The sequence below is a fragment of the Arvicanthis niloticus genome, chromosome 8 (assembly GCF_011762505.2).
Source record: "Arvicanthis niloticus isolate mArvNil1 chromosome 8, mArvNil1.pat.X, whole genome shotgun sequence".
In the NCBI taxonomy this organism is placed as follows: Eukaryota; Metazoa; Chordata; class Mammalia; order Rodentia; family Muridae; genus Arvicanthis; species Arvicanthis niloticus.
Genome location: NC_047665.1, coordinates 68,969,449 through 68,993,470, shown reverse-complemented (window position 1 = coordinate 68,993,470; position 24,022 = coordinate 68,969,449). Strand labels below are relative to the sequence as shown.

Below are 24,022 nucleotides of genomic sequence, written 5' to 3'. Positions count from 1 at the left end.
TCAGAACTCTGTGTCTTAGTAAAAGCAGAGCATCTACCTTACAGGCTGTGTCCAGTTTACTACTTAAGTCATAGGCACTTTGACTACTGCTGTCACCGACTCTCAGCTCACTGTGCAATCCATGTTCTTACAATAGCACCAACTTGTCTAGTAGGGACTTAATATAACATCTTCAGTTATTTGTATAACGACTTACTGACCTTGACAAGATGCTTAGGAGCTAATGTGGTTTAAGATGCTTCTTTTTCCTAATGTTTGGGAAGCTATTAATCAGAGAGGAATATGGGTGAAGACATACTGGGTTATTTCAGTCTTCAGTGGTGCGCTAATAGTGTCTACAAAATTATGCTTCTGTTTGTCACAGAAGCATTTCCTGCTTGCAGATGACCATCACCACTATTTATAGACATGGTCAGTCAGTTAGTTGAAAGGTCACCCCTTTTTAATGGATAAGATGAACACAATTAAAGACATTTGGAGACATAATAGGTATGTTCAGCACTACTTCCTACCAATTGAAAATATTTTTCAAGTGGTTTGTTTAATGTTCAGATAACAGAATATACCTGGAATTTGAAAGCTGCAGTAATTCTTAGTTGTAATGAGTGGGACATCCAAATAGAAAACTACTAGAGTAAATAATATATACCTCTTAGGGATATGTGTGTGTCTGTGTGTTTGTCTGTGTGTGTCTCTGTGTGTCCGTGTGTGTGTGTGTAAATATATACCTTTTAGCTGCATATTGTTTTTTGTTTATCCGTGTTTGTTATCTGTGTGGGGAAGAGTAGTGAAGTCACACATGCTTTGGTACCATGTGTGGAGGCCAGAGCAAAACTGATGTCTCTCTACCGTTTTACATCAAGTTTGATACCAGGTTTGTTTCAAAAGCCCCTTAACATGCTGAGCCATTGGGCCAGCCCATAATTTCTGTTACCTTCATAATAGTTAAGCTATTAAGTGAGCTGGAGTCTGGAAGTGTGACTGAAGCTTATCTCTTGCAGTCAGCATCTTCTTTCCTGAGTTACCTAAGGATTATGCCAGGACCACTCTGAATCACAGAGGCCTTATGTTAAACAGAAATTTGAACTCATGTAACTGTCAGCTTCCCTGGCTCTTACCCATTTTATAATTTATGTTGCTTTATCACTAGAAGGAAGGAAACTTATTTTAAGTTTTTGCTTGTTTGTTTGCTTACTCTGAGCTGTATGCCCCCAACAAGATATAAGCTACCATCTGGAACCAGAAGTTTCTTAGAAATGAGTAAGAAAATATAGCTTACTAGAACTTAAGCAGTACAGTTGATGTGGTTTATCATAGAGGGAAAACGTAGCCATCAATGAGTGCATGCTCAGGGGCACCAAGATGCTGGGGGAAGCTGGCTGGTGGCTCAGCTTGGAATCTTAACAGTCAAGCAGGCTAAGACAGGAGAATTACTATGAGTTCAAAGCTAGCCTAGCAGGCTAGAAAATGAACTATACCTATGGCATACAGAGCCGGGGAGGGGTTCAAATCAAAAGACCAAAACAGTAGAGGGAAAATAATACATTAGCAATGCTGTTGAAACACAAAGTTAATTCTTTAAAAATACCAATTTAGTAGGATTAACTAAGGGGGACAAGGGTGAGAGGATTTAAATTGCTGACCTTACAGAAATAATAAACAAAGAAAAAAGAAGGAATTCTACTGTGAGTAAATATATGCCAAGAAATAAAATACTTCTTTTTCAAATACATATGGATGGAACTGAATGTCTAGCAGTTGAAACTGCAGATGCACAGAACCATGCCATGCAGAGGACTATGGTGTACATGTAAGACCAGCCTGGGAGCACTAGGAGACCTGTCCAGAGTGCAGAGAAGTCATTCTAAGAGGGACGGTGTTGCTTTTCTGTGAAGTTTGTTTAGTCTGTCGACCTAGCAGACCCAAACAGAATGAGATTTAGTAGTAGTGAAAGAACACCTGACCTGTCTGTCCATAAAATAAGAGATTTAATTTCCAAATGTGGTATGTTATCATGAATGAGAGCAAGATAAATAAATAAATCCTTCTTGCCTAGATTCCTTACCTCACACATTATTTATTCTCTTCTGATCTCACATTTATAAAATGGGCTAACAGTTATACACCTAAATATGGCTGTTGTTATATTTATGTGTATACACATATGTGCACATGTGCCTTGTTCAGAGCACTGTCTGGGACACAGCTTATTACTGAAGCCCTTTTCAGATCTGAATTTCTATAAAATGGGCAAGACCAGGTACACAGGTTAATAATTACCATCGTTGTTATATATAATTAGTATATGCTAATAGCAGATAGCATCTAAGGGGACTAGATGGGAAGAGACCCCATTGGAAGGCAGGGAGTCACATATAAACCGGCAGGCACAGAAGCAGCGAACTCAAGTCAGGACAAGAGATGGAGACGCATGCAAGACCAGGGAGGGGGAAACAAAGATCCTCTGTGGAAAACCACAGGAGGTGAAAAAGAGAAGGCCTTAAGAAGATCATGCTTTTATGTGGAACTTGATAGAGCCAAGTGTTAGGGTTATGGGATGTATCCAGTGGAGAAGAAAAACTGACACTAGAGGTAAAGGAAATGCACCACGGCAAGGTCAGTGTATTTGGGTTAAAGGAAAAGACATATGATAGTGTAATCAGATTTGGGTGTGAAAGTTTTAACTAGAAAACCTTGAAAGGGCAATGGTGGTTCTTCCCTTTAATCCCAGCACTCAAGAGGTACAGGCAGGCAAAGTCTCTGAGTGTGTGGAGGAACCTGGTCTCAAACAAAACAAGCAAACAAAGAGAAAAGAAAAGCAAACACTTAGAAGTTAAAGGAACCTGTGTTGGATGACAACTTCAGCTTGTTTTTACTGAATAAGAGGCAGCATCTGTGGAATCAGTGTTTCTAACCAGCTGTAAGTGTTTTCTCTCACTTCTGCATGACTCACTACACTTTAAGTATTTCCATGCCTCATGCTAAGAGCTTATTTCTAACTTAAACATGCTGGGGTTAGAGGGACGTCTCAGCTGTTAGGAGCACTTGTTGCTCTTACAGAAGACCCTGGTTCAATTCACAGTAATGACCTGCTGGCTCACAACCATCCATAAATTCATTTTCACTGTGTGACACCCTTTCCTTGCCTCCCTCCAAAGGCACTACATGTGTGTGGTGCACATGGAAGAAAATACCCATACATGTAAAATGAATCTTTACAACCAACAACCTTAAGAGGTAAGTGTATATTAATATTACAGAGCTCACCATTCTCAACTAGGAAATGCCACTGATGTATTGTTTCTTTAGATCCATCCACACTCAAAGGGAAATGTATTGTTTCTTGGGTCCATATGCCTTCACCCCAAAAACATGTTCTTGTGGTACACTCTTGTGTGACCTTGGATTATGATTAGCATGAGTGTTATCCCCCTGCCCCCATTATGCTCACTGGTACAGTATATTCCAGTGAAGGGATCCATTGAGTTTCTGGAAACCCTTACTGAAAGCAGTGATCCACTTGCACAGGTCTTTTAAAACTCTTTCTAAAAGTGATCTAGTATAGTTAACTGCCGCTGAAGTCAGTGAAATGACTTGGGTTCTGATGCTACTGTTGATGAGCATTTTAGAGTTTAGCTTTCCTTAATAGGTAGCCTGGCCTGAGCTGCTGTTTTCAGTGAGGCTGGGAGTAGCTAGGGAATTAAGAAAGGAGAGATACACAGAGAAAAGCTGGGCTCTGGAGCACTGCGCTTGCTCTGATGAGCACACCAATTACCACAGCAGCCCAACCAACTATGAGGAATCTCAGCACCAGCTGAGGTGAGGAGCTTAGCTGTCTCAGTAGGGTCTCTGTGTGGGCATTCTCAGGCTGCAGACATCCTGGAGGAAGACTGTGCAGATGACAGTTTGGCACATCCGGGTCAATTGTTTGGACTTGTACACACTGCCAACATTTGCACCCAGGAAGAAAGCTTTGCCACTCCCGAGAGGCAGGGATGTTGGTCCCTGTCACTCTCGTGCCCTGTCACCACGCACACTCACTGAGGACTTGTTCCACTCTGTGCATTTACTCGATGCTTCCTCAGCCCCTCAGAGAGGAATGAGGGTCTTCTGTGTTTATGGCTTCCATTACCCTGTTCCTTCACATGGGTCTTATATGGAAACAATCAGTTTACCTGCAGGGCATGTGGAAAGTAAGAAGTCTGCTCTTTATGTTTTTAAATAGGTGACAACCAAAGCCAAGGAACTGAAGGACTCAGTCACCAGCTCCCCCGGTGAGTTGCCACCTTAATCAATTTTATTCCACAAATCCAAGCAAATGAAAGTCAATCGCCCCAAGTGAGCTTCTCCATTATCACTAATGTGACAAGGCTTCTTCAAGATGAATCTCTTTTTGTAATAACTTCTTTAAGTGCTAGGGATGGTAGTGTTCCCAGAACCCTCTACTGACCCTTTCTCTGAAAGGTTAATCATAGCTACTGAATCCGGCTGGTCCCGCAAAGTTGATTAAGGAGAAAGATGTAGAATGTTAGCTTACCTAGGGACCCCAGACTCTTCAGACGAGCTCAGTGTGGTGTTCTCCCTAGCCTATGCTCCCTACCCCTAGACTCTCCTAGTATCCCAGGAAAGACTGTTTTAAGCTTCCTCCAACAGAAAGAAAAATGATTAAAGACTTCAGAATTTCCTTGTTGCTTGAGAAAGACAGAAGTTTGTCTAGCTACACAATTGAATGAAAATGACCAACACCTAATCATTACCATTGTTAATATTAATAAATATTAACATTAATAAAATAAGATGGAGACAAAATGTGACACACATACACATGGGGGAGGGGTGCAGGGGGAGGTGAAGGGAAAACGGTTCTTTGCAGTGTAGGTTGACTGTATTAGGATTTCTCCTGCTTTATAGTCCATCTAAAATAATGAGGAATGAACACGTTTTCTATATTTAATCTACACAATTAATCCAGAGTCCCACTATGTTTATTCTGGAGAGTAGATGCCTCCTATGGGCCAAGACTTCAGAGAGAACACGGGTTGGTGATGGCCTCTGGCTCCTTCTTTGATTTGAGCTTATTACCATTCAGGACAAGCTGAGAGCCTTACTACCTCTGTATCATGATGTTGCTTTCTGAGTAACATGGAGAGCAAGCCTGGGACTGCTTCATGTCACACAGAAGCACCTAGTAGTTTAACAGAATACTTTTAAAAGTTAGTGAGACAAATTTTCACATTTTTCAATAAAAGTTCTAAACTTGGCTCCAGATATTAAGATCAATGTTTCTGGAGAAACAAAGGTGACTTTTAAACAAAGAATGTGAAAGTAACTTTTTGGAAATGTATTTGTATTGAAGAAGAAACAACATTTGGAAAACAGATGCCTTAAAGCATTTATCATATGCTATATATTATTTATTCATATATATTATCTTGTATATGTTACCTTGTAGCCAAAATGATTGTTACTGCGCATGGTGACACATGCTTGTCATCATTAGGATGTGGAGACAGGAGGATTCTGTTATATAGCAAGTTCAAGCCCAGACTAAACTCCATTAGAACATACAATGTGCATGTGTGAGTGCATATGGGGCAGGGTTCAGGTAGCCTTACATCAGTTTGCAAAGATAGCTGATGTGGGTGAACAAGATGACTTGGAACATAAAAGTGTGATTGCTGCCAACCTTGACAACCTGAGTTCAGTCTGTGGGACCCACATGTTATGAGAGTCCATGAGTGTCCTCTCACACAATAAGGATGGCAGCAGAAAGTTACTTAATCTCCCCAAAAAATGTCACACATACACATGAAATAAATTAAAAGTTTTACTTAATAAAAAAATTAAAAACTGAATTGGGTTGGGGATTTCAGTCAGCACTAGAACCCTGTGAAAACCCTAAGATCAGTCCTCAGCAGTGTGGGGAGAAAGACTGACTGGTTTAAGAGAAACTTAATTAAAGCTAAGGCTTAGCACATCACTGTGTCCTTGTTCACTGTCCTAGTCAGCTGTGGTGGCTACCAAATATTTGACATCTTAATAGACTTGGAAATAACTTGTAAATTTGGTATTTTATCCAGTATTAGGTAGTTTTCTTTTTTTTCTTTTCTTTTTTTTTTTTTTTTTTTTTTTCATCTCATGTGAAATTGCAGTTTCTGTCAGTCTAGAACTGTAATGGGTGTGTGTTGGGGGGTAAGGAGGGGGAAGTGTCTGTTCTCTCCTTCCATAATCTGGGTCCTGGGGTCAAACTCAGAATGTCAAGTTTGGTGGCAAGCACCTTTAACCCCAGAGCCGTCTCATTAGCCTAGCTGAACAGAATGTCAGCTCAGAAAGTTACTCAGTCTGCAGCGGCAGCAGACATGTGAAGGACGAGCCCTGACAGCAGGTCTTTCTGGCTGAACTTACTAACACCTGTGGTGGTGGGTAGTGCTACCTGGAAGGGAAAACAGGCACGTGCAAATGAATGTTGTCCGTGTTTACCACAGGGCACACATCCCTTTCAGCTGCCGATGCAGTTTCTGGCTCTGAGAAGAGCTGTCCTGTCACACTCTGCCAAGCTCAATTTCTTACTGTGATAAGCTAGGTAAAGAAATTATCAACTCTATGTATGTCAGTCTGCAGCCAGACAGTGGTGACCAGCTGCATACTGTTTTCTTGAGTGGACAGACTCTACCAAGAACTAGTCTTGGGTTTCCAGGACTACAGTCCTTTGTCCCTTTGAGTGTAAGCTTAAGGAGCTCCACCAGCACACTGGTGAGACCTTGCATGCTAGAAGCCTTTCTCTTCCCCCGGGGGGGGGGGGGGGGGACTTTAGATAGGAATTTCTGAGGGATATTGATGTGGATTTTAGAGACTAAGCAAATCAAAATTTCTTGACAAGCAATAATTTATTTAAAAAAAAAAAATGAGCCTTGTGTGTGGTGGTGATGTTAGCCTTTAAATCCAATACAGGCAGGCTTATCTCTGAATTTGAGGCCCGCCTGGTCTACAGAGTGAATTCCAGGACAGTCAGGGCTACACAGAGAGGCATCTAATAAACAAACAAACACATCACCTGTATCTTTATACTGAAATAATTTTTTGGAATGGTTCACAATTAAATGACATTACTGATTGGTACATGGCAGTAATCCATAAATTAAAGATATTTTAAGGCTTACCTACATTTAACAAACTGTCCTCCAAAGAGGCTAAACACACATCTAATGTGGTAACCAGTAGCTACATTTACCTATTTTTAATTAAAGTTTGAGGCTGGAAAGACAGCTCAATTATAAAGTTTTTGCAACACAAACCTGAGTTCAGTCCTTGGCACCCATGTGGGAAAGCTAGGTACAGCACTGTGTGCCTGTGAGTCCAGGACAGGCAAGGTGGACACAGGAGGATCCCTGGCTTCTTAGCCAGCTGTTCCAGATGATGTCATGAGTCCCGGATAAGAGGGAACATAAGACGGAGACTGACAAAGACGGACGACACATGATGACAACCTGTAGCCGCCATTCCCATTCACACACATGTGCATGCACACACATTCAAGCACATACACAAAAAATAAATTGAAGCTTGAATGAGGTTTTAAGCATGGTTTCTTAGAGACACCAAGTGGTTATAGTGCTTCAGAACATGAGGTTAGAGCCCCCAGGGTTAGAAGGTCCCTGCTCCCAATGCAAGTGTCCCCATCCAAACTGTTCTGGGGTGTGGGGGGTGTTGCCCTGCCTCTGTCCCCTGCCAAGTTCATTACTGAAGGTCACAACTTGATTGCATTGGTGTACTCCTATTTGTCTGTTTTCCTTTGTAAAGTAAATGGCTTAACCTTTTACTAAGATCCTTTCTCTGCATGTAAAAATTCATCTTGAAGCCAGGTGCAGTGGCACACGCCTTTAGGAGGCAGAAGTTGGGTGAACCTCTAAGTTCAAAACCAGTCTGGTATACAGAGCAAGTCTATAGAGAAACTCTGTCTCAAAAATAAGATAAATTCACCTTGGGCTGTGGCGATGGCTTAGCAGGTAAAGACACTTGTCACCAGCCTGGCCACCTAAGCTCAGCTCCCTAGGACACACATACATGGTAGAAGCAAAGAATCACATCTCCATACATACACTGTGAGCCATGCACACACCATAAATATAGTAGTAAGAGTTGCTCTACTAGAACACTGTGTGTGCCTGTCTGCAGAGGGGGTGCAGTGCTAAGCTTGCCTAGTGTATTTTAATTATGCTAATACAAATAATGAATCCTAGATTATCAGGAGTCCCTTCACTTGTCCAATAAGTGTCAGGTTTCCTCTCCAGAGTCCCTGCTCTTTGATCACAGTCTGGCCATATATACCCATTATTTCTCAGAGCAGTGGCAAGGAAAAAGACAAGGGATCAGAACCAGCTCCAACTCCCATGTCTAATGAGTTCAGAAAATGACTTCCCTTGTGGATAAGGTGTTGATAGTGGAAGAGGTAAATTAGACAGTGCATGTAAAATGCCTCCTCGCACACTGCTCAAGTTCACCGTGCCCTTCCTCTTGTGGACTGTCTCCTTTCCTAGGAATGATCAGGCTCTCTGAACTTAAGTCAACCGTTCAGAATTCTAGGCCAATTAAGATAGCCACAGCCTTGGCAGATGACATCATCACCCAGCGGGAGGACTCAGCAGGGGCCATGGAGGATGAGGAGCAAGAGACAGCTGAGGGGGAGCAGGAGCCAGTGACCACAGAAGGCCGGCCTCGGAGGCGGAAGTCAGCCAGGGTGGCTGAGGCTGTGACCAGAGTGGAGCCAGAGGAGAAGCTGAGAGGAAAGAGGCAAAAAGACTTTGATATATCTGAACAAAATGATTCCAGTGACGAGGAGAAACAGAGAAAAGAAAGAACTCGTGCTGCAGAGGAGGCGTGGACTCAGAGTCAGCAGAAACTTCTGGAATTGGCATTACAACAATACCCAAAAGGAGCCTCTGACCGCTGGGACAAAATAGCCAAATGTGTCCCGTCTAAGAGTAAGGTGTGTAACACTGTGCACTGGAGTGGGTGGACCCATGCTCCCACCTTTCCCCAGCTTCTATGCCCCACTGCTACAGGACCTTGTGTTTCACAGTTGTCTTCAGTTTCTGCTCAGCTCATGAATCTGCACACTTGCCAAGGTAGAGATGGGCTCATGATGCTGAGTGTAGTTACTGTGCAGATAGCTGCTCTTCTCAAAGAAAATGCCAGCTATGAACCAGAACTCAGGCCGGCCACATAGCTCTCAGTGGGTAAGGGTGCTTGCCATCCATCAAGCTTTGCAGTGAGTCAATCCCTGGAATTCACCTGGTGGAAAGAAAGAACCAACTCCCTCAAATTGTCCCAGCATGTCTCTGGACACACATGTGCAAATATGCATTTGTATATACATATAAACAAACATAAATATAATAGATATTTTTATAGATATGTGTGATATAGAATGTGTGTATGTATATATACACATGTATTTAAAAAAAAAAAAACATAAACTTCCCACTGTAGCCTGCCAGCCTACTAGAAAGTTCATCCTACTTAGGAAGGAACAGTCTAAGTAAAACAGAGCTTCCAAGAAGTATCTCTGCTCCACAGAAGGTCGGGTAGAGGCCCTCTGGCTCTGTGACAAGTGTAACTCGAAGGGCAAGCAGGGCCAACCCCTACACTGTCAGGCTAACTCAGTTCTGCAGTGGTTTGGTTTTGGTGACACTTCACCACCCAAAGGTGGGTGTTCCTGTGGGGCAGTACACAAGTGACCCCTAACATGTGACTAACTCTTGGGTCTTAGGCCATTTCTAACTGATTGTCATTGAGAGCTCTGAGCAGCTGATAATACATCATCTCAGATACAAGCAGAAGTGCGCCTCGGAGAGCCCAGCATGCCTTCCCCAGCACTGATCTGCATTTGGAGCCTTGGAGCTCTTACAGAAGGTCTCCACAGCCAGCCTTCCTCCCGCACAGCTCCTCCTCGCAGGGTGTGCTCCAAGTGTGAGCACCCGGAGCACACAGAAATCACAAGTGGCCTCTGGACACGTTGATGCTCATTTACACACTTATTTTTCTGTCATTGAAATTCTATGTTGGAAAGCCTAGCTTGTGGCCATGCATGTCCCTGGGTGCACAGGTCTAGTTATCTGTCACCTACTTTAAGATGATGAAACTGAGTTTCTGAGGAGAAAAATAAGCCATTAGCAGTTCATCTCTTTGGGAAGCATAGAGTCTTCCAATCTCTCCAGTTGGTTTGCCAAAAGTAATTATTTCACTGTGTTTCTCTAACTTTTGTCAGGCTCAGCCATTTACATGTGTGATAAATTGAATTTTGCTCAAAATTAAAGCAGCAGAGAGGGAATGGAACCTTCTTGTTTGCCTCAGAGAAGTGCAGGGCTTCTGAACCCCACAGGAATCCCTTAGCTTTAACTGTAGCCTAACAGCACAGGCACAGGAGGGTGCCCACTGACCCTCTGGTGTCAGCTGCCCGGATGGGAGCTCAGGTCCTGGCAGGGGACACTCTGCCACCTGCCTGCTCAGACTGCAGCACTACCCACACTGTCTGTGAGGGCTGAATGCTGAGTGGCCATAGCTGTTTCTGTGCTAATACTTTGAAGGCATGGGTGGGTGATGTTGGGATGTAGGGAGGCACTCACTACAAGATGCTCATCCTACAGTGCTGTACCCATCCTGCCCTGGGTACCTGATTAAGGACACTGTTTAGAACAACAGTCGTTTGCCCTGGACCCTGAACTAACATGTTTACAGTACCATAGGGTTGGTATCATCTAGACAGAAAGAGAATAGGTTCTAAGATACACATGATGCCCACCTAGAAATAATGAGCCACTTCCTTCCATCTTCCCCACCTTAGTTCCACTCAACGTGGCCCCCTTCCAGGCTAGTTGTGTACTGCAGCTCACATAGGAAGGTCCCAGCAGCCACCAGAGAGAGGCACGTCCAAAGCATGAGAGCACTGTGGACCCCGGTTTCTTGGTTTCTCAGGACTGGGATGTGATGAGGTGGAGTTCCCATGGTAGAAACAGCTAGCAAGATGACACCGGGACTGTCACACTCCATTCCCTAGACAGCTGCTCTTGACCATCACAGTCAGTCAACACCTTGACCTTGGCTGTCCTTGTAGCAGGTCTTCTCTGACCAGGTCGGCCTGGGACCAGCTAGGCTTCCCAGAAAGCTCTAAAGGAAATGAACACAGGCTTCCTTATGAGGACTGGGCATTAACCAGCAGAGAGGTCACAGTGAGCTGACAGACAGACCAGGAGCACTGACTCGAGAAATAACTGTCACCACCTCTCTCTTCATTTCCTACAGGAAGACTGTATTGCTAGATACAAGCTGCTGGTTGAACTGGTCCAAAAGAAAAAACAAGCTAAAAGCTGAATCTTCTGGAAGGTGACGACCATCATTTTCAAAATGAGTATTCTAGAAATCTCGTGCAGAAACTTGCATTTTGTACCTCAGTATTTCTAAATGTCATGTGCCTTAGTAAAAAAAAAAAAAAAAAAAAAAAAAAGAAAGAAAAAACGAAAACAAATGAATCAATTATAGATGCTGTAAGGTACTGTTTTCAGGCCTCCCTGTGTTTCCAGGGGAGGATGGGGTGTTTTCAGACTTAGCGTCACCTCACTGTCGTGTTTACTTTGCTGGGAGGTTTCAGATAGTGTTCTCTTGACCAGGTAGATAGGGGAGCATGTGAATGAACTCATATAGAAGAAGTCAAACATCATAGGCTCTCTTAATAATGCAACCAAAGGAGCTGGGCATGCTGGCACTCAGGAGGCAGAGGCAGGATCCCTGTGAACTTGAGGACAGCCAAGGCTACAAAACACCACCAAACCACAATAAACAAGTAGCCAAAGAAGACACAGTTAATTCATTGCCGGGACTGAGCCACCAGTGAGAAAAGGGTCACAGATAAACCAGCTTGGCGTCAGGCTGTCTGGTAGAGCAACAAAAGGCCATCTTAATTGGTTCAGAAAAGGGTCTGCATTACCAAGAGCATGGTAACATAGTGCAAGGCTGGCTTGCTGGTACTGACGTGCCTGCCATAGGCCGAGTTTCTAGAGAGCATGCAGGGAAGTCTGGGTACTCTTTCTCAGGGTCTTCTTTCCTCCTGTTGAGCCTTCTTCATGTCTGAAGTATCACTTCTGCTGGGCGTTCCTTTAAAACCTGTCACCTGCTGGTATACGCAGCATGCCTAACCTGAAAAGCACGGAGGTATCTAGAACACATTTAGGGAGACCGATTCAGCATCAGCATAACGGTGTCTGAGGTTACCTCTCTGCCCTGTAAGCAACTGCACACAGGAGGACAGGGAGCTATAAGTCCATGCCCTTCACTGAGCTCAGACAGCAAAGGCAGGCTCAGGTCTCTAACCCTGTGGAAATGTGGAAACTGCATTCCAGACTCATCTGGCTCCCAAGGAGCAACTGACATCTGGCTCCCAAGGAGCAACTGACATCTGGCTCCCAAGGAGCAACTGAAAAGTGAAAAAGCAACTCAACAACTTGTGTCCTGGGGCAGAAGCTTTGTCCCCTCAGCTCTGTAAAAAAGAGACCATGGAGACATGGGGAAGAGAGGCCATTTCTGGCCTGTCAGAGCTGGGATAGACAGGACAGCTGGATCTCCCCTAGAGATCATGGCCTATTGAAGTGGTCACTACATTTTTCAAGCTGACCCCATCCTGCCCTTACCCATCTAGGGCAGACAAGCATGTAGGAGAAACAAAGTAGACTAGCCTGGCTGAGGGCCCACCGCAGGCTTTCTGTCATGCAGCTTAGGACATCTATGAGAACCCAGCTACTAAGTCACCCTTCTCAGTCACAGTGCTAATAACTGTGGCTGTCATACCCTGCCCCAAATCTAAAACCAAATACATCTTACCGAAGGACATGTGAGACATATCTGTAACCATAGCACCCAGGAGCTAAGAGCTGAGGGCTGCAAGTTTGAGGTTGCTCTATGCAGTGAGTTCTAGGCCAGCCAGGGCTACACAGTGAGCCCTTAATCACAAACACTTTGTAAAAATACAACTGGTTGGTACTGGAGTATAAACCTGTTTACTCTCCTCCAGAGTCCTTAAGAATATGTGGCACCAGCACAGCATCCTGTGCCCATCTGTGCTTCTAAGAGCCATTCTTCACAGAAAATCTGGATCCTAAAGGGTTGGGTTGCTCTAGGACCAATCAGGTACATACACTAGACTTCTAGCTCCCAGATGTAGGGGAGAATTACCTCCTAAAGGGCTGTGGTCTATAGACAGCAGGTACCTCCTAATGGGGCATACCTGAAGGCCAATCATTGCAGTATCTGTGACCCTGTTTCAGCTCCAGATGCCCAAACCCTGGGGAATAGAGGGCCTAGGAATCTCAACATATGTCAACTAAGACACTCCCTGGGCTTCTCTGGCCTTTCCACGCCTTCCCCGAGTTCTCTACTCTCACAGGTGTCTGCTGACAAGCCTTCTCCCACCTACCTTCCTAGTACTATTACCTAGCTTGTTTGTTCTGTAGGCTAGGGAGAAGTTGGCTGTGGCCATAAATGACTGTCAGTTTGTTTATCCTTGTTAGATGAGGGGGACTTGCCCATCTCATCTCCAGCCACATCGCCAAACCTTTCACAGCTGCTCACCCAGGTGATAGCAGCCAGGCACCACCATGCATGGATGTGGACTGTGTATTAATCTGACACCTGACAACAGCCAAGGCCCTTTTGAGAGTAGCTGCCAGGCAGCAGCATGCTTTGGGTGTCGTCCCTGTGACGACTCTCCAGAACTCTATCTGCCCAGGTCTGTTCTGGATGGCCACAGCTCCCAAGAGACGGGAGACATCTTTTGAGCTATGTCGTTTTTAGTTCAAACTCATCTGAAAAAGACAGATTTTTGCTAAGTAGTTTAGTTGAGAATGCCAGAATGATAATCTGTGTGAAGGCTTTGAGCACCCAGCTTCTCAAGAAGTTCCTTTTTGCATAGTCACAGCTTTCTTAACGTCATTGAGATCACCAGTGTTGGTGAAGCTGACAGGCCAAGAAAGGCTCCCCAATGTGAGCTCACATACTTGCCTGGGGTCCTTCATCTATTATGGGTGAACTCCCTTTTTGCTTCGGGTGGCCCAAGTCACACAGGCACACAGTTCAAGAACGAGAGGCTGCTGAGCAAGTCAGGACCTACGCCTATTGAGGACGTGACATGTGTCTCTTTCATAACCCAAACCAAGGGCTCTGTGGACCACTGCAATGCCATTCCCTGGATCCCAAGGCTGCCCACTGCAGGTAGGAACAGGAGGCTCTGAGGGAACATGCTTCTTTACCTAGTGGGGATGCAGAATTCTGGAGAGGGTAGAGGCCATGAGGCCACGGTGGTCCATCCTCCAAGGCCCAGTCATTGTGAGCAGAATCCCTCACAGTGGGATTCACATGCACAGAAGATTCAATCTATTGCAAAAGAAACGGGCTTCTAATACGCCCAAAGCCTCCTCTGTTTGCAAGGGCTAAGGAAAGCACCGACCTGCTTATAGCAGGAGACTGGGTGCCCTGACAGGAGCAGGTTGTGGTGCCAAACTATGAGGTCTCCTCCTATATGTTGGCCAACCAAGGAGAAAAAAACAGTTGCATCAGGCAGAATCTGAGCTAAAGCAAGTAAATTTGTCAAATGAGAATTCTGAGCCTGGAAGGGGGCTCAGGGGATAGGCTGCCAACCTGTCAAGCTGAGCTCACTCTCGTGTTCACAGAAACGGGTTTCTGACCTCTGCATTGTGGCACATCACACACATCCCCAGCCCACATAAAAACACGCACACTTGTATCTTAAAATTTTGAAGAATTTCTTGCTTTTATTTGAAACTTTAAAAGGTTTTTGGCTTTTGGTATGAGTGTTCTGCCTTTGTATATGTCTGTGTATACCACAAAAGGACATTGGATCCCCTGGACCTGGTGTTATGGATGGTTGTACGTTACCATGCATGTATGTACGTGATGGAAATTGAACTTCAGAGAAGGAAACTTCAAACTGCTGCCAATCAAGATATGTATTCCACTGGCTGCAATGTGCTGTTTGTGGTCATGCCCAGTTCTACACAATGACACCTCAATACTCAATCAGTATGTTACTGTTAGCAGGTAAGGCCTCAGGATGATGAGCTGCTGTCAAAACTCAATGTCTGTCCTTTCGCCTAAGGTCTCAAAAACAAACCAACTCCAAAGTTCATGTAGGGTAACCAATTTATATAGGGTTACTTACAGTGGATGAGGGCTTATCAGTGGGAGCGGAGGTTATCTTAAAGCAGCTACATTGGAAAGTCTGCACCCAGCAGGGATGGTGGCTTCCCAAGGCTACATTGAGGGAGCCAGCTCCCCTAATCCTTCCCCACATACAGAGTCTAGCACCTTCCAGAGACCCCAAAGCACATGGAATTAGAACAGAATTGTACACAGCTGGGGGGGGGGGTGTTGGAGGATGGCTGGATACTCACATGGCTGTTCTATGTCTCCCTTCCCATCCCCTCCTTTCCAGGATGTAAGTCCAAGTCTGGCAAACAGGCCTAACTGGCCTCCTGAAGGTGGTGGCAGTTTGACCTATTAGGGCAAAACCACATACAAAGTTCCTAGAAAGCCAGTGGTCTTCCTCTCATTGAAGACACAAGATGGCTCCCATATTGGAACAGGCCTGGCAGAGATGTACTCTGGCTTCAGCCTCCAACTCCACCATAGGGTTGTTTGTGCTTTCAGCCACCCATGCATGTTGTTAGTGGCCCTGCTCCATAAGTAAGGATAGACCATTGTTATGAGTGTCAGACGTGGCCTCCCACTTAACTACTGGGCACTTTTCAGCTGGTTATCCACTTCCTGGACCTCTCTTCACACCCAAACTGTTCATATCCCTGCACACTCACGTACTGCGCCCATCACATTGTCTGAGGCTGTCTAATCCTGAGGATCACTCTGACTCATCTTTTGATTCGGCATACACTCATTCTTTTATGGGAATACACGTAAATGCCCCAAGTTCTGGGCTGGGACTATCTGCTAGAATACTTTCCAGCAGTCATGAAGCCCTGGGATTTTATCCCCAGCATCCTATAAAACTGGGTGTGGTGCTGCATGGCTGTCATCCCAGAACTCAAACTGTAGGAGGATAAAGTCATCTTTGGCTATAGAGTGAGTTCCAGACCAGCCATGCTGTAGTTGTCTTCATGAGATGTCTGTCGCCCATAAGTCTCTAGCATTTGAATACGTGCCTTTGTTCCAAAAGCCATTTCAAAGTCAGCTTTGTTTCCTGCCTATGGTCCTGTAGACCACCAGTCCTACTGCCACCTCCATTCAGCCATCATGGACTCATACCACTGGAACCATTGGCACCAAATAAACCCTTTCTTTTTAAGTTGCTTTGGTCATGGTGTTTTATAACAGCAACACAGAAGTAACTAATAGAGATGAGAAGGGATGGTAGAGAAGTGAGGTACAGGAGAAAAGGGGAGAGAACAAGCTGGTGTCTTCAATGTTGCCACTGGTTGTTACTGAGCAGTGCCACTGGGGACAGTATCCCTAAGAGACCCGAACTTGCTTTTCTACACCAGAACATGTCCACTTTCTCCCCTGAATTCTTCACATCAGCCCAGTCCCCAGTCCTACTGTGGCTCCTATTTCTTTGCTACCTCTTGTCCTTCTGTACATCTTTGTTCTGTTCTGTGGCTATATGGTACTGGTGCAGTGAGCCAAGCAAGTTACACAGCTCCCACATCCTGGTGATACCAGAATGACCATACCTCCTGGTCTTCCCCAACAGCCAAAACCTATGGACCAACTATTCAAAACCTGGGTCCTCTGCCAAAGCATCTGGTGTTGGGGATGCAGGTGTCATCAACACATCTGGCCAACAGAAAAGACTTTCTAAAGTCAATTTCTTTGTCTCTTCCTACAAACCTAAATCACTCTGTGATAAAGTTGAGGACTTAGGGCTGGAGATGAGACTCAACCAAAGACTACTCGCAGGGAGCCCTGGATCTGTCCGTAGCACCACAGAAGCTAGATGACAGCACAAACCTGGAATCTCACAACCCAGGCTTTAACGGAAAAAGAACTACAAGTTCAAGGACAGCCTTAGCTACCTATATAGAGTCCAAGGCTGGCCAGGGTACGTAGCCCCTATTAAAACAAAATACAGTTAGGAGCCAAGGTTTAGGGCTTTTTTCATGTTCACTCAACTCTTAATTACCAAGAAGAAATAACATGCTTCTTTCTATACTTGGATCCAATTATGTCTGGGGTAAAAACTATGGTGTAGCCATGTCCCAAGGATCACTGAACACATGTATTTCTGTTTTAGAGAATGCCCCACAGTTACTCTAAATATGTGAACAACAGATTTAGTTTTTAATCAAGTGTGCATGCTACTTTTTAAAAATGTGCTTTAAACAAATGTCTCCTAGAGCAGACCCCTTCTTGCTGTGGATAGCTGCCCACCCTCTCTCCTCAACATCACCTGCCATCCCTGGACAGAGCCAAGCAGCTCCATGCTATTGTGCACAACCTACCCCTGAGAAATCAGACAACTACAAGACAAACTCCCAACGAGACATGCCCACAGTATGGGGAAGCACTGCACACATGAGTTCAGGACAACCGCCTCTCTGAAAAAGAAGGGCACGGGGCTATAAACATCATTAAATTTTATTAACAAAAACTTTGTACATTTTTAATACATGTGGAATTTTACATCTAAGTAAAATAACAGCACATTCAAAAATTTACCATTTATACAAATTGTTACAGAATAACAACCAGTGGGTTACATACGTAAAATAAACCACACTGATTCTTTTAAATTATCTACAAAAGGCTTGACTTTCTTTAAAATTCCCCTGAACATATAAAAATAAATTAATTTTACTTTTCAATTAAATCTACCAATTAGAAATATTACAAATCAAAATATCAATGTTATCTTAGGAATTTTTCACATTACAAAACAGATTCACAACCTTATTTACAGAAGTGAGGTAAGAAGTGTGCAGCGTCACAGGAGACAGACTGCTACGCTAGTGCGTTCTTCCAGCTAAGCACACAGTGGAGGTCCAACTGCAGCTGGGCCTTTTTCACTAGTAATTCAATTCATGCATTTCAGAAACGGACCAATGATTCTGTCCCCAACTGTTTAACCTACTAGTCTGCCATATTGTCACAATCAAGAGCATGGCTACTCAGAGTCGAAAGGCTGTGGGACAGGTTTTAGGAATTGTGCTGGCTCCAGTGACTGTTCCAGTGAGTGGTTTTGAGAGACTGGTGAAATAAACAAGCATCTATCTCTTCCCAGATCTACCTGTTTCCTTGTGGACAGTCAGTTTGCCTGAGCCCTCTACGGTGGTACAGAAAGGTTCAACAGGCAGAAGCATGGGGAAGGCTGCTGGCACAAGTGGCCTACCCTGCTGTACAAAGCCCTTTCTACCCAGGGAGGTCCCAACAGGCACTTGATTGATGCCAGAACCTTCCCGCAGTTTCCACATTGGTATCCCTTTCTGAAAGAAACTGCTCACTTCCAATTGATCTGGTTCTCCCAGCAGCCTTAGAACTCGCTTAACTCAACATCTCAGAGTAAGTTTTTACACACACAAAAAATTTTTTTTGCAAAAGAAAACTACTGTTAGCAGAAGCAGTTGTCTCCATCCTAATTTGATCTCCAAATGGACAAATGTCATTAGAAAGGAATTCTTTAAAACAACATTTGCAAAGCCTCAGTTGAGGATCTGTATAATCAATATTTAATGAATATAACTCCAAGAGAAGAAATCAGACAGTTCTCAAAACTTAAGATCTGCCCCATGGAACAAGCACACTCTATCCCAATAAGATATTTCCTATTCCAACTTTTATGGTAGTAGAATAGTCTTTAGTTTTATATGTCTCCAATTTATAACAAAGCTAGCTGTGCACCAAGCACATTACATTTTTTTTTCTTGGATTGATAAACTCATTGCATGTGAATTATTTCATTGACAAAAAGTTATTAATTTTTCTTCCAAAGTTCAAACACTTTGGTAGGGATGGGGTTATAGGAATTCCATTTCAGTGCAACAAAGCAACAAGAAAATCACTCAGAGCCTTACAAGGGTGTGTGTGGCATCTCCCCCTGTGCATTCCCACCGCCCTTCTTCATAGCTGTGGCAGACACTGCAGCAGCCAATGAAACACAAAGCAGCAGGAGAGGCAAGTTCTGGCAATTTTCGAGTGTCAACTTTTCTCTTGAGTGACAGGCCCAGTTTTATCACTAAGTCTCTGCAGTTCAAAACAAAAATTATAAGCATTAGTTCAACCAATTTGGCCAAGACAAGATAATACCCTCTATCTAAGACTGTCATTGATCCAATGTGGTACAAGTGATTTCTCCTGAAGTCAGCTACTCTTTAGCACAGTGAACATGGATTTCTAAGAAGGATTTTATATCACCACACTGGGCACATGGAAAGGCACAAAGGGGGTGAGAGCCCATCCTTGGATACAATTCTAAGGAAAGGATGTAGCATCACCCTCCCAGATCCATCTTTCCACAGGAGGAGCAAGGTGTGGCCAATACTGAGCCTTGATGGACTAGGAAAAAGCCACAGTTGACCCCACAGTTGTATATGTTCTCTGAGCTTTGACCTCTCTTAGCTCTGCCCACTGTAAGTGGGGTTCCACCTACCATGTTAAGAAAGGAAGTCACATATCATGTTGTACTCCAGGATCTTTGGACCTAGCAGGGACTCCTTAACTTCCCTCCCAACTTCCCTTCCCTCCTGTAGACTTTGTTGTTTGTCTTGAGATTGAGTCTCAACAAGGTGTGGAAGCACCTGTCTTTAATCCCAAAATGAAGGACCAGAGACAGGTCCTGTGAGTTCAAAGCCAGCCAGGTCTATATAGTGAGTTCCCAGACAGCCAGGACTATACAGAGACCCCATCGGGGAGAGCGGGGTTTGGGGGTGGGGGGGCATGGGGCCCCTCTCTCTCTATGGCTCAGTACTCAGGATCCTCTAGCTTTAGTCACCCCAGCAGCTAAGCCTATAGGCATGTGCTGCACCCCAGGAGGCTGCTTAGTCTCTTCATTATTTGTTGTGGCTCTTCCACTAAAAGTTAATCAGTTTTTAATGTGGGAAATATCCATGAGCAAAAGCACGGTGAATTGTGTCAAATGTCCATATAAGCACAGAATCACTATCAGGGAAAGGGGGCAAGACCCACGGTGACAGCACACAGCAATCAGCCCAGATTTTGAACCAGTATTCATTATTAAATGAAAACTAATGTTTCGGAAGGTTAAAACTAAAACAAGAGAAAAAAATCTCAAAGCAATGAACATGGTAGTATCAGCACTCATATTTGCATGTGCCCCTCTGTCCCTCGGGTCCTTTCCGTCTTTCCCCTTCTGCACCAGGTCTCCATGCTCTGCACTGCAGGACCTTCCTAAAACATGAGCCCATGTGCAGGTTGTTCATGTATCCACTCCTAACTTTACCTTTACTCCTTAAAGGTGAGATGCTATGACTTACAATTTATAAAGTAAATAAATTGAAATTTTACATTTTATTAAAATTGTGACTGCAATTAAGTTTTGGGAACACTTATGTATATGTGCAGACATGCCTGTGGGTTATGTGTGTGTGCAGACATGCCTGTGGGTTATGTGTGTGTGCAGACATGCCTGTGGGTTATGTGTGTGTGCAGACATGCCTGTGGGTTATGTGTGTGTGCAGACATGCCTGTGGGTTATGTGTGTGTGCAGACATGCCTGTGGGTTATGTGTGTGTGCAGACATGCCTGTGGGTTATGTGTGTGTGTTGAGGCAGGTGCTGAGAGCACTAAGTGGTGGACACTGAATTCAGGTGCTTCAGATGCTCTGATGGCGCCAGACATCTCTCCAGCACAGCAACTGACTTTCTCAAGGAATCTGGTACAATGTTAGGAATCTTGTCCTAATTTTGTATATTTACCAATATCAAAAATCTAACTCCATTTTAAAAGCAAGTTAGAACAGATAATAAAACAGATACAATCAAATGGAGAAAAAAAATTTTAACTAGTCAAATTAAACAAAACCTTTTCTTTTAAAGAAAAAAATCTGCTTTGAAAGGGCTGTCTCATATTTTTGCTTACAAAACATTTTAGAAAATGTTGTATTATAAATACAACCTTATATGCAAAATCGAATCAATATACTTAAGGGACATGTAAATTAAGTTGGCTTAGACACTCCATTTGCAATATCCAGCTGCTGAAACAACTGGCCCTAAGAAGGAAATATCAAAGGAATAATGCGTAAAAAAGACCATCTAACTCGGGCTCACTATGAACCCTGCCTCCAAGGTATAGCACAAAACATACTTACTGTGACTTTCTGGCTTGTGCTGTCTCCATGGATGGTGAGGAAAGGGTTGGTGGTAGCCGTGTGAAGTGGGGGCGCCTGAGTACCTGCAAGGAGATTGTTGATGGGGATCTGCGTGGGCCCGGGGAGCTGTAGCTGCTGGAGCTCGGGTGGATGGTGCTGCTGCTGCATCAGCTGATACAGGAAGGCTTGATGCTGTTCCTTCAGCAAAAATGGGACAAAAGACGAGCTTCAGCCAGAGTCAGCAAAGCCTGCCTTCTCTATCTCTCTCCTACAGTATTATTTAAATCACAGCCACAAAACTAAGAGAACAAGAGCTGAGTGTGGTGGCACAGGCCTTCGATCCCAGCATTTGGCAAGCAGAGAAAGGCATATTTCTATGAATTTCCAGGAGAGTTTGGTCTACTTAGTATCATACCAGCCAAGACTCTATGGTGAGGTCTGTTTTAAAACGAACAAGATAAAAGACCAGCAGCCAGGAAAGCAACTGCACTAGGTAATAACCCAGCACCACTTGAGAATTGTCCATTTCTGATTAATTGATTGATAAGTTGATTTTCGTTTTTCAGGACAGGGTTTCTCTGTGTAGCCCTGGCTGTCCCAGAACTCAGAGACCCACCTGCCTCTGCATCCTAAGTGCTGGGATTAAAAAATGTGCCTGTGCTACCATCCAGCTGAATTGTCCATTTTTAAAACACAGTGAGCAAATACAGGAGAAGTGTATTCAAATGAGGCTGTCTGTGAAGGACAGAGAACGAAAACGTCAGCAGTTGGGTGTTGTGCTGCCTGGCTTTAACACACAAGCAGATCATCTAAAGAGGGACCCTCAGTTGAGAAAATGTCTCAATCAGACTGGCCTATAGGCGAGTCTGTTGGGCGTTGTCTTGATTAAAGAATGATGCAGGAAAATCCAGCCCACCCCTAGGCAGGTGGTCCTGGGATAGCTAAGAAAACAGATTTGACAAGTCCTGAGGAGCAAGGCAGGTCACCTGTGGCTCTGCTTCAGTTCCTGCCGTGCTGTCCCTAGATGGTATAGTAGCCTGTAAACCAAAACAAACCCTTGCCTAGGTACTTTGGTCAGTGCTTTGTCATGGCAACAGAGAAACAAACTAAAATAGGGTAAGTCATATTATAAATACCTACTCTACAATTCCTCACATGAACCAAACGTAATTCTTTTTTCAACGGTTTCTAGAAGTTGCCATCAACTCCTAACAGAAGATATTTTCTTGCTGTAGTTTTGAATTCTTACTTTCAGTAAGCATAAATTCCACTCAAGATTTCTGGGGTGCTGATTACAGACACTGTGCTAGCTGCTTGAGATACATGGTAGATAGAGGTCCCTGTTACAGTATGGTGATTGGTAAGAGGAGACTAAGTCCATGAGACTGCAGTAGTCAGAGCAGCTCTGCCAAATTAAGAGTGGACAAAGACTTAGAGGAGGAGATTAGCATTACCCAAGCGGATGAGGACAGAGGGCATTTCTTGGGCCTCAGTGAGAGATTATACAGCAAGATCCTATACCCATGAGAGCCCAGTGAGACTGTCAGGCAGAAAGGAGGGAAGATGTGAAGTCAGGAATCCTTTTGAGCAGAGAAGGAATTGATTGACTGATTTAGAGTAGGTTGAGGATGGGGACAGATACTGTCTCAGTATTATAGCCTTGTATGGCCTGAAACTCATCTGTACAGTGTCTACCCAACTCCTGAATCAGCATTCAGGAATTAAAGGTGCGTGCCACCAGTTAAATAAGAGGTTTCTTCATGAAGTCACAAGAAAAACGAAAAAGAAAGACTGTACAATTTTGACTTAGGTTGGAGCTGGGGAGGTCATGCTGGTCTAAGTAAGAAGCATGGTAGCTTAGTTTGGGACATGTTTAAAATGCCCTCGGGGTGTGCAGGTAGGGCTATGCAATAAGCAGGTGGGCCCATAGCATTCAGCTCTATACAGAGGTCTACTCTGAGGACAGCTGTACAGATGAAGCACTGAGAGTAGAAGGCACTGCTGAACTTGATGCCTAGGTAAGAAGGCCGAAGGAAACAGGAAGACCCAAACTGGGAAACCAAAAAGGACCAGCTAAGTTAAGTAGGACTGTGATGTCATCAAAGCTGGGTAAAGAAAAATCAAATGTCAAATGTGACTCCAGGTTGGGAAGGTGTGTGAGTGTGACCAATGACTTAGAAGTCTATTACCATCTGTGGACACAAATGGCTGTAGTGGGCAAGTAAGAGGTGAGTGTCTGACTGTGGAGACAGTCTCATACAGCTAAGTCTGGCCTGCATCTCCTGTTCCTCTTGCCTTTCCTTCCCAAGTGCTAGGAGTGCCAGTGTGTCCTGCTGTGGGCAAACTTTCACTACTTTCTGGGTTATTATTTCTTCCACCTTCTCCACTCCTTTAACCACCTAACACTAGATAGGAGAGAAACAAGGAGAGAGGGGAAAGGGGGTGATGTTATCTTTAGACTACTTCCTTCTGATTGGGGGCATCGGGTTCCTTAGGGCAAGTTTGAACTTTAAACATCAGGGTATCTAATTTCTTATTCTTTGCACACAACTTCTTAAGACATGGTGACCAATAGCAACCCACCAACAATCCACCCACCCCGCCCTCTCAGGGTCCTAGCATTTATGTACTCTTGGAGTAGTTCCCAGAATTACAAATGTCACACCATCACACAAACTA

General features: G+C 44.2%; 2 protein-coding genes across 22 annotated transcripts in view; one reads left to right on the top strand and one right to left on the bottom strand.

The window, feature by feature from the left end:
* Dnajc1 (DnaJ heat shock protein family (Hsp40) member C1) overlaps window positions 1-16,366 on the top strand; it is a 184,986-nt gene extending 168,620 nt beyond the window's left edge. Inside the window, exons 10-13 of one of the 2 annotated variants that reach the window (XR_013112311.1) lie at window positions 4,226-4,274; window positions 8,538-8,986; window positions 11,302-14,259; window positions 14,898-16,366. Coding sequence is in view for 1 of the 2 variants with exons in the window: in XM_034510724.2 (XP_034366615.1) it covers window positions 4,226-4,274; window positions 8,538-8,986; window positions 11,302-11,370 (567 nt within the window). In the remaining variant the exon portion in view is untranslated. Of the gene's footprint in view, window positions 1-4,225; window positions 4,275-8,537; window positions 8,987-11,301 lie in introns of both variants that reach the window. The other variant, XM_034510724.2, reaches the window with a different exon arrangement.
* A 1,271-nt stretch (window positions 16,367-17,637) lies between these two features.
* The window catches only part of Mllt10 (MLLT10 histone lysine methyltransferase DOT1L cofactor), a 137,855-nt gene continuing 131,470 nt past the window's right edge, over window positions 17,638-24,022 (bottom strand). For all 20 annotated transcript variants that reach the window (XM_076939547.1, XM_076939550.1, XM_076939546.1 and 17 more), the window contains 2 exons: window positions 21,344-21,541; window positions 17,638-19,257 (listed from right to left, as the gene is read on the bottom strand). In XM_076939547.1, coding sequence (XP_076795662.1) covers window positions 19,213-19,257; window positions 21,344-21,541 — 243 coding nt within the window. In that variant the 3' untranslated portion in view covers window positions 17,638-19,212. The remainder of the gene's footprint in view (window positions 19,258-21,343; window positions 21,542-24,022) is intronic.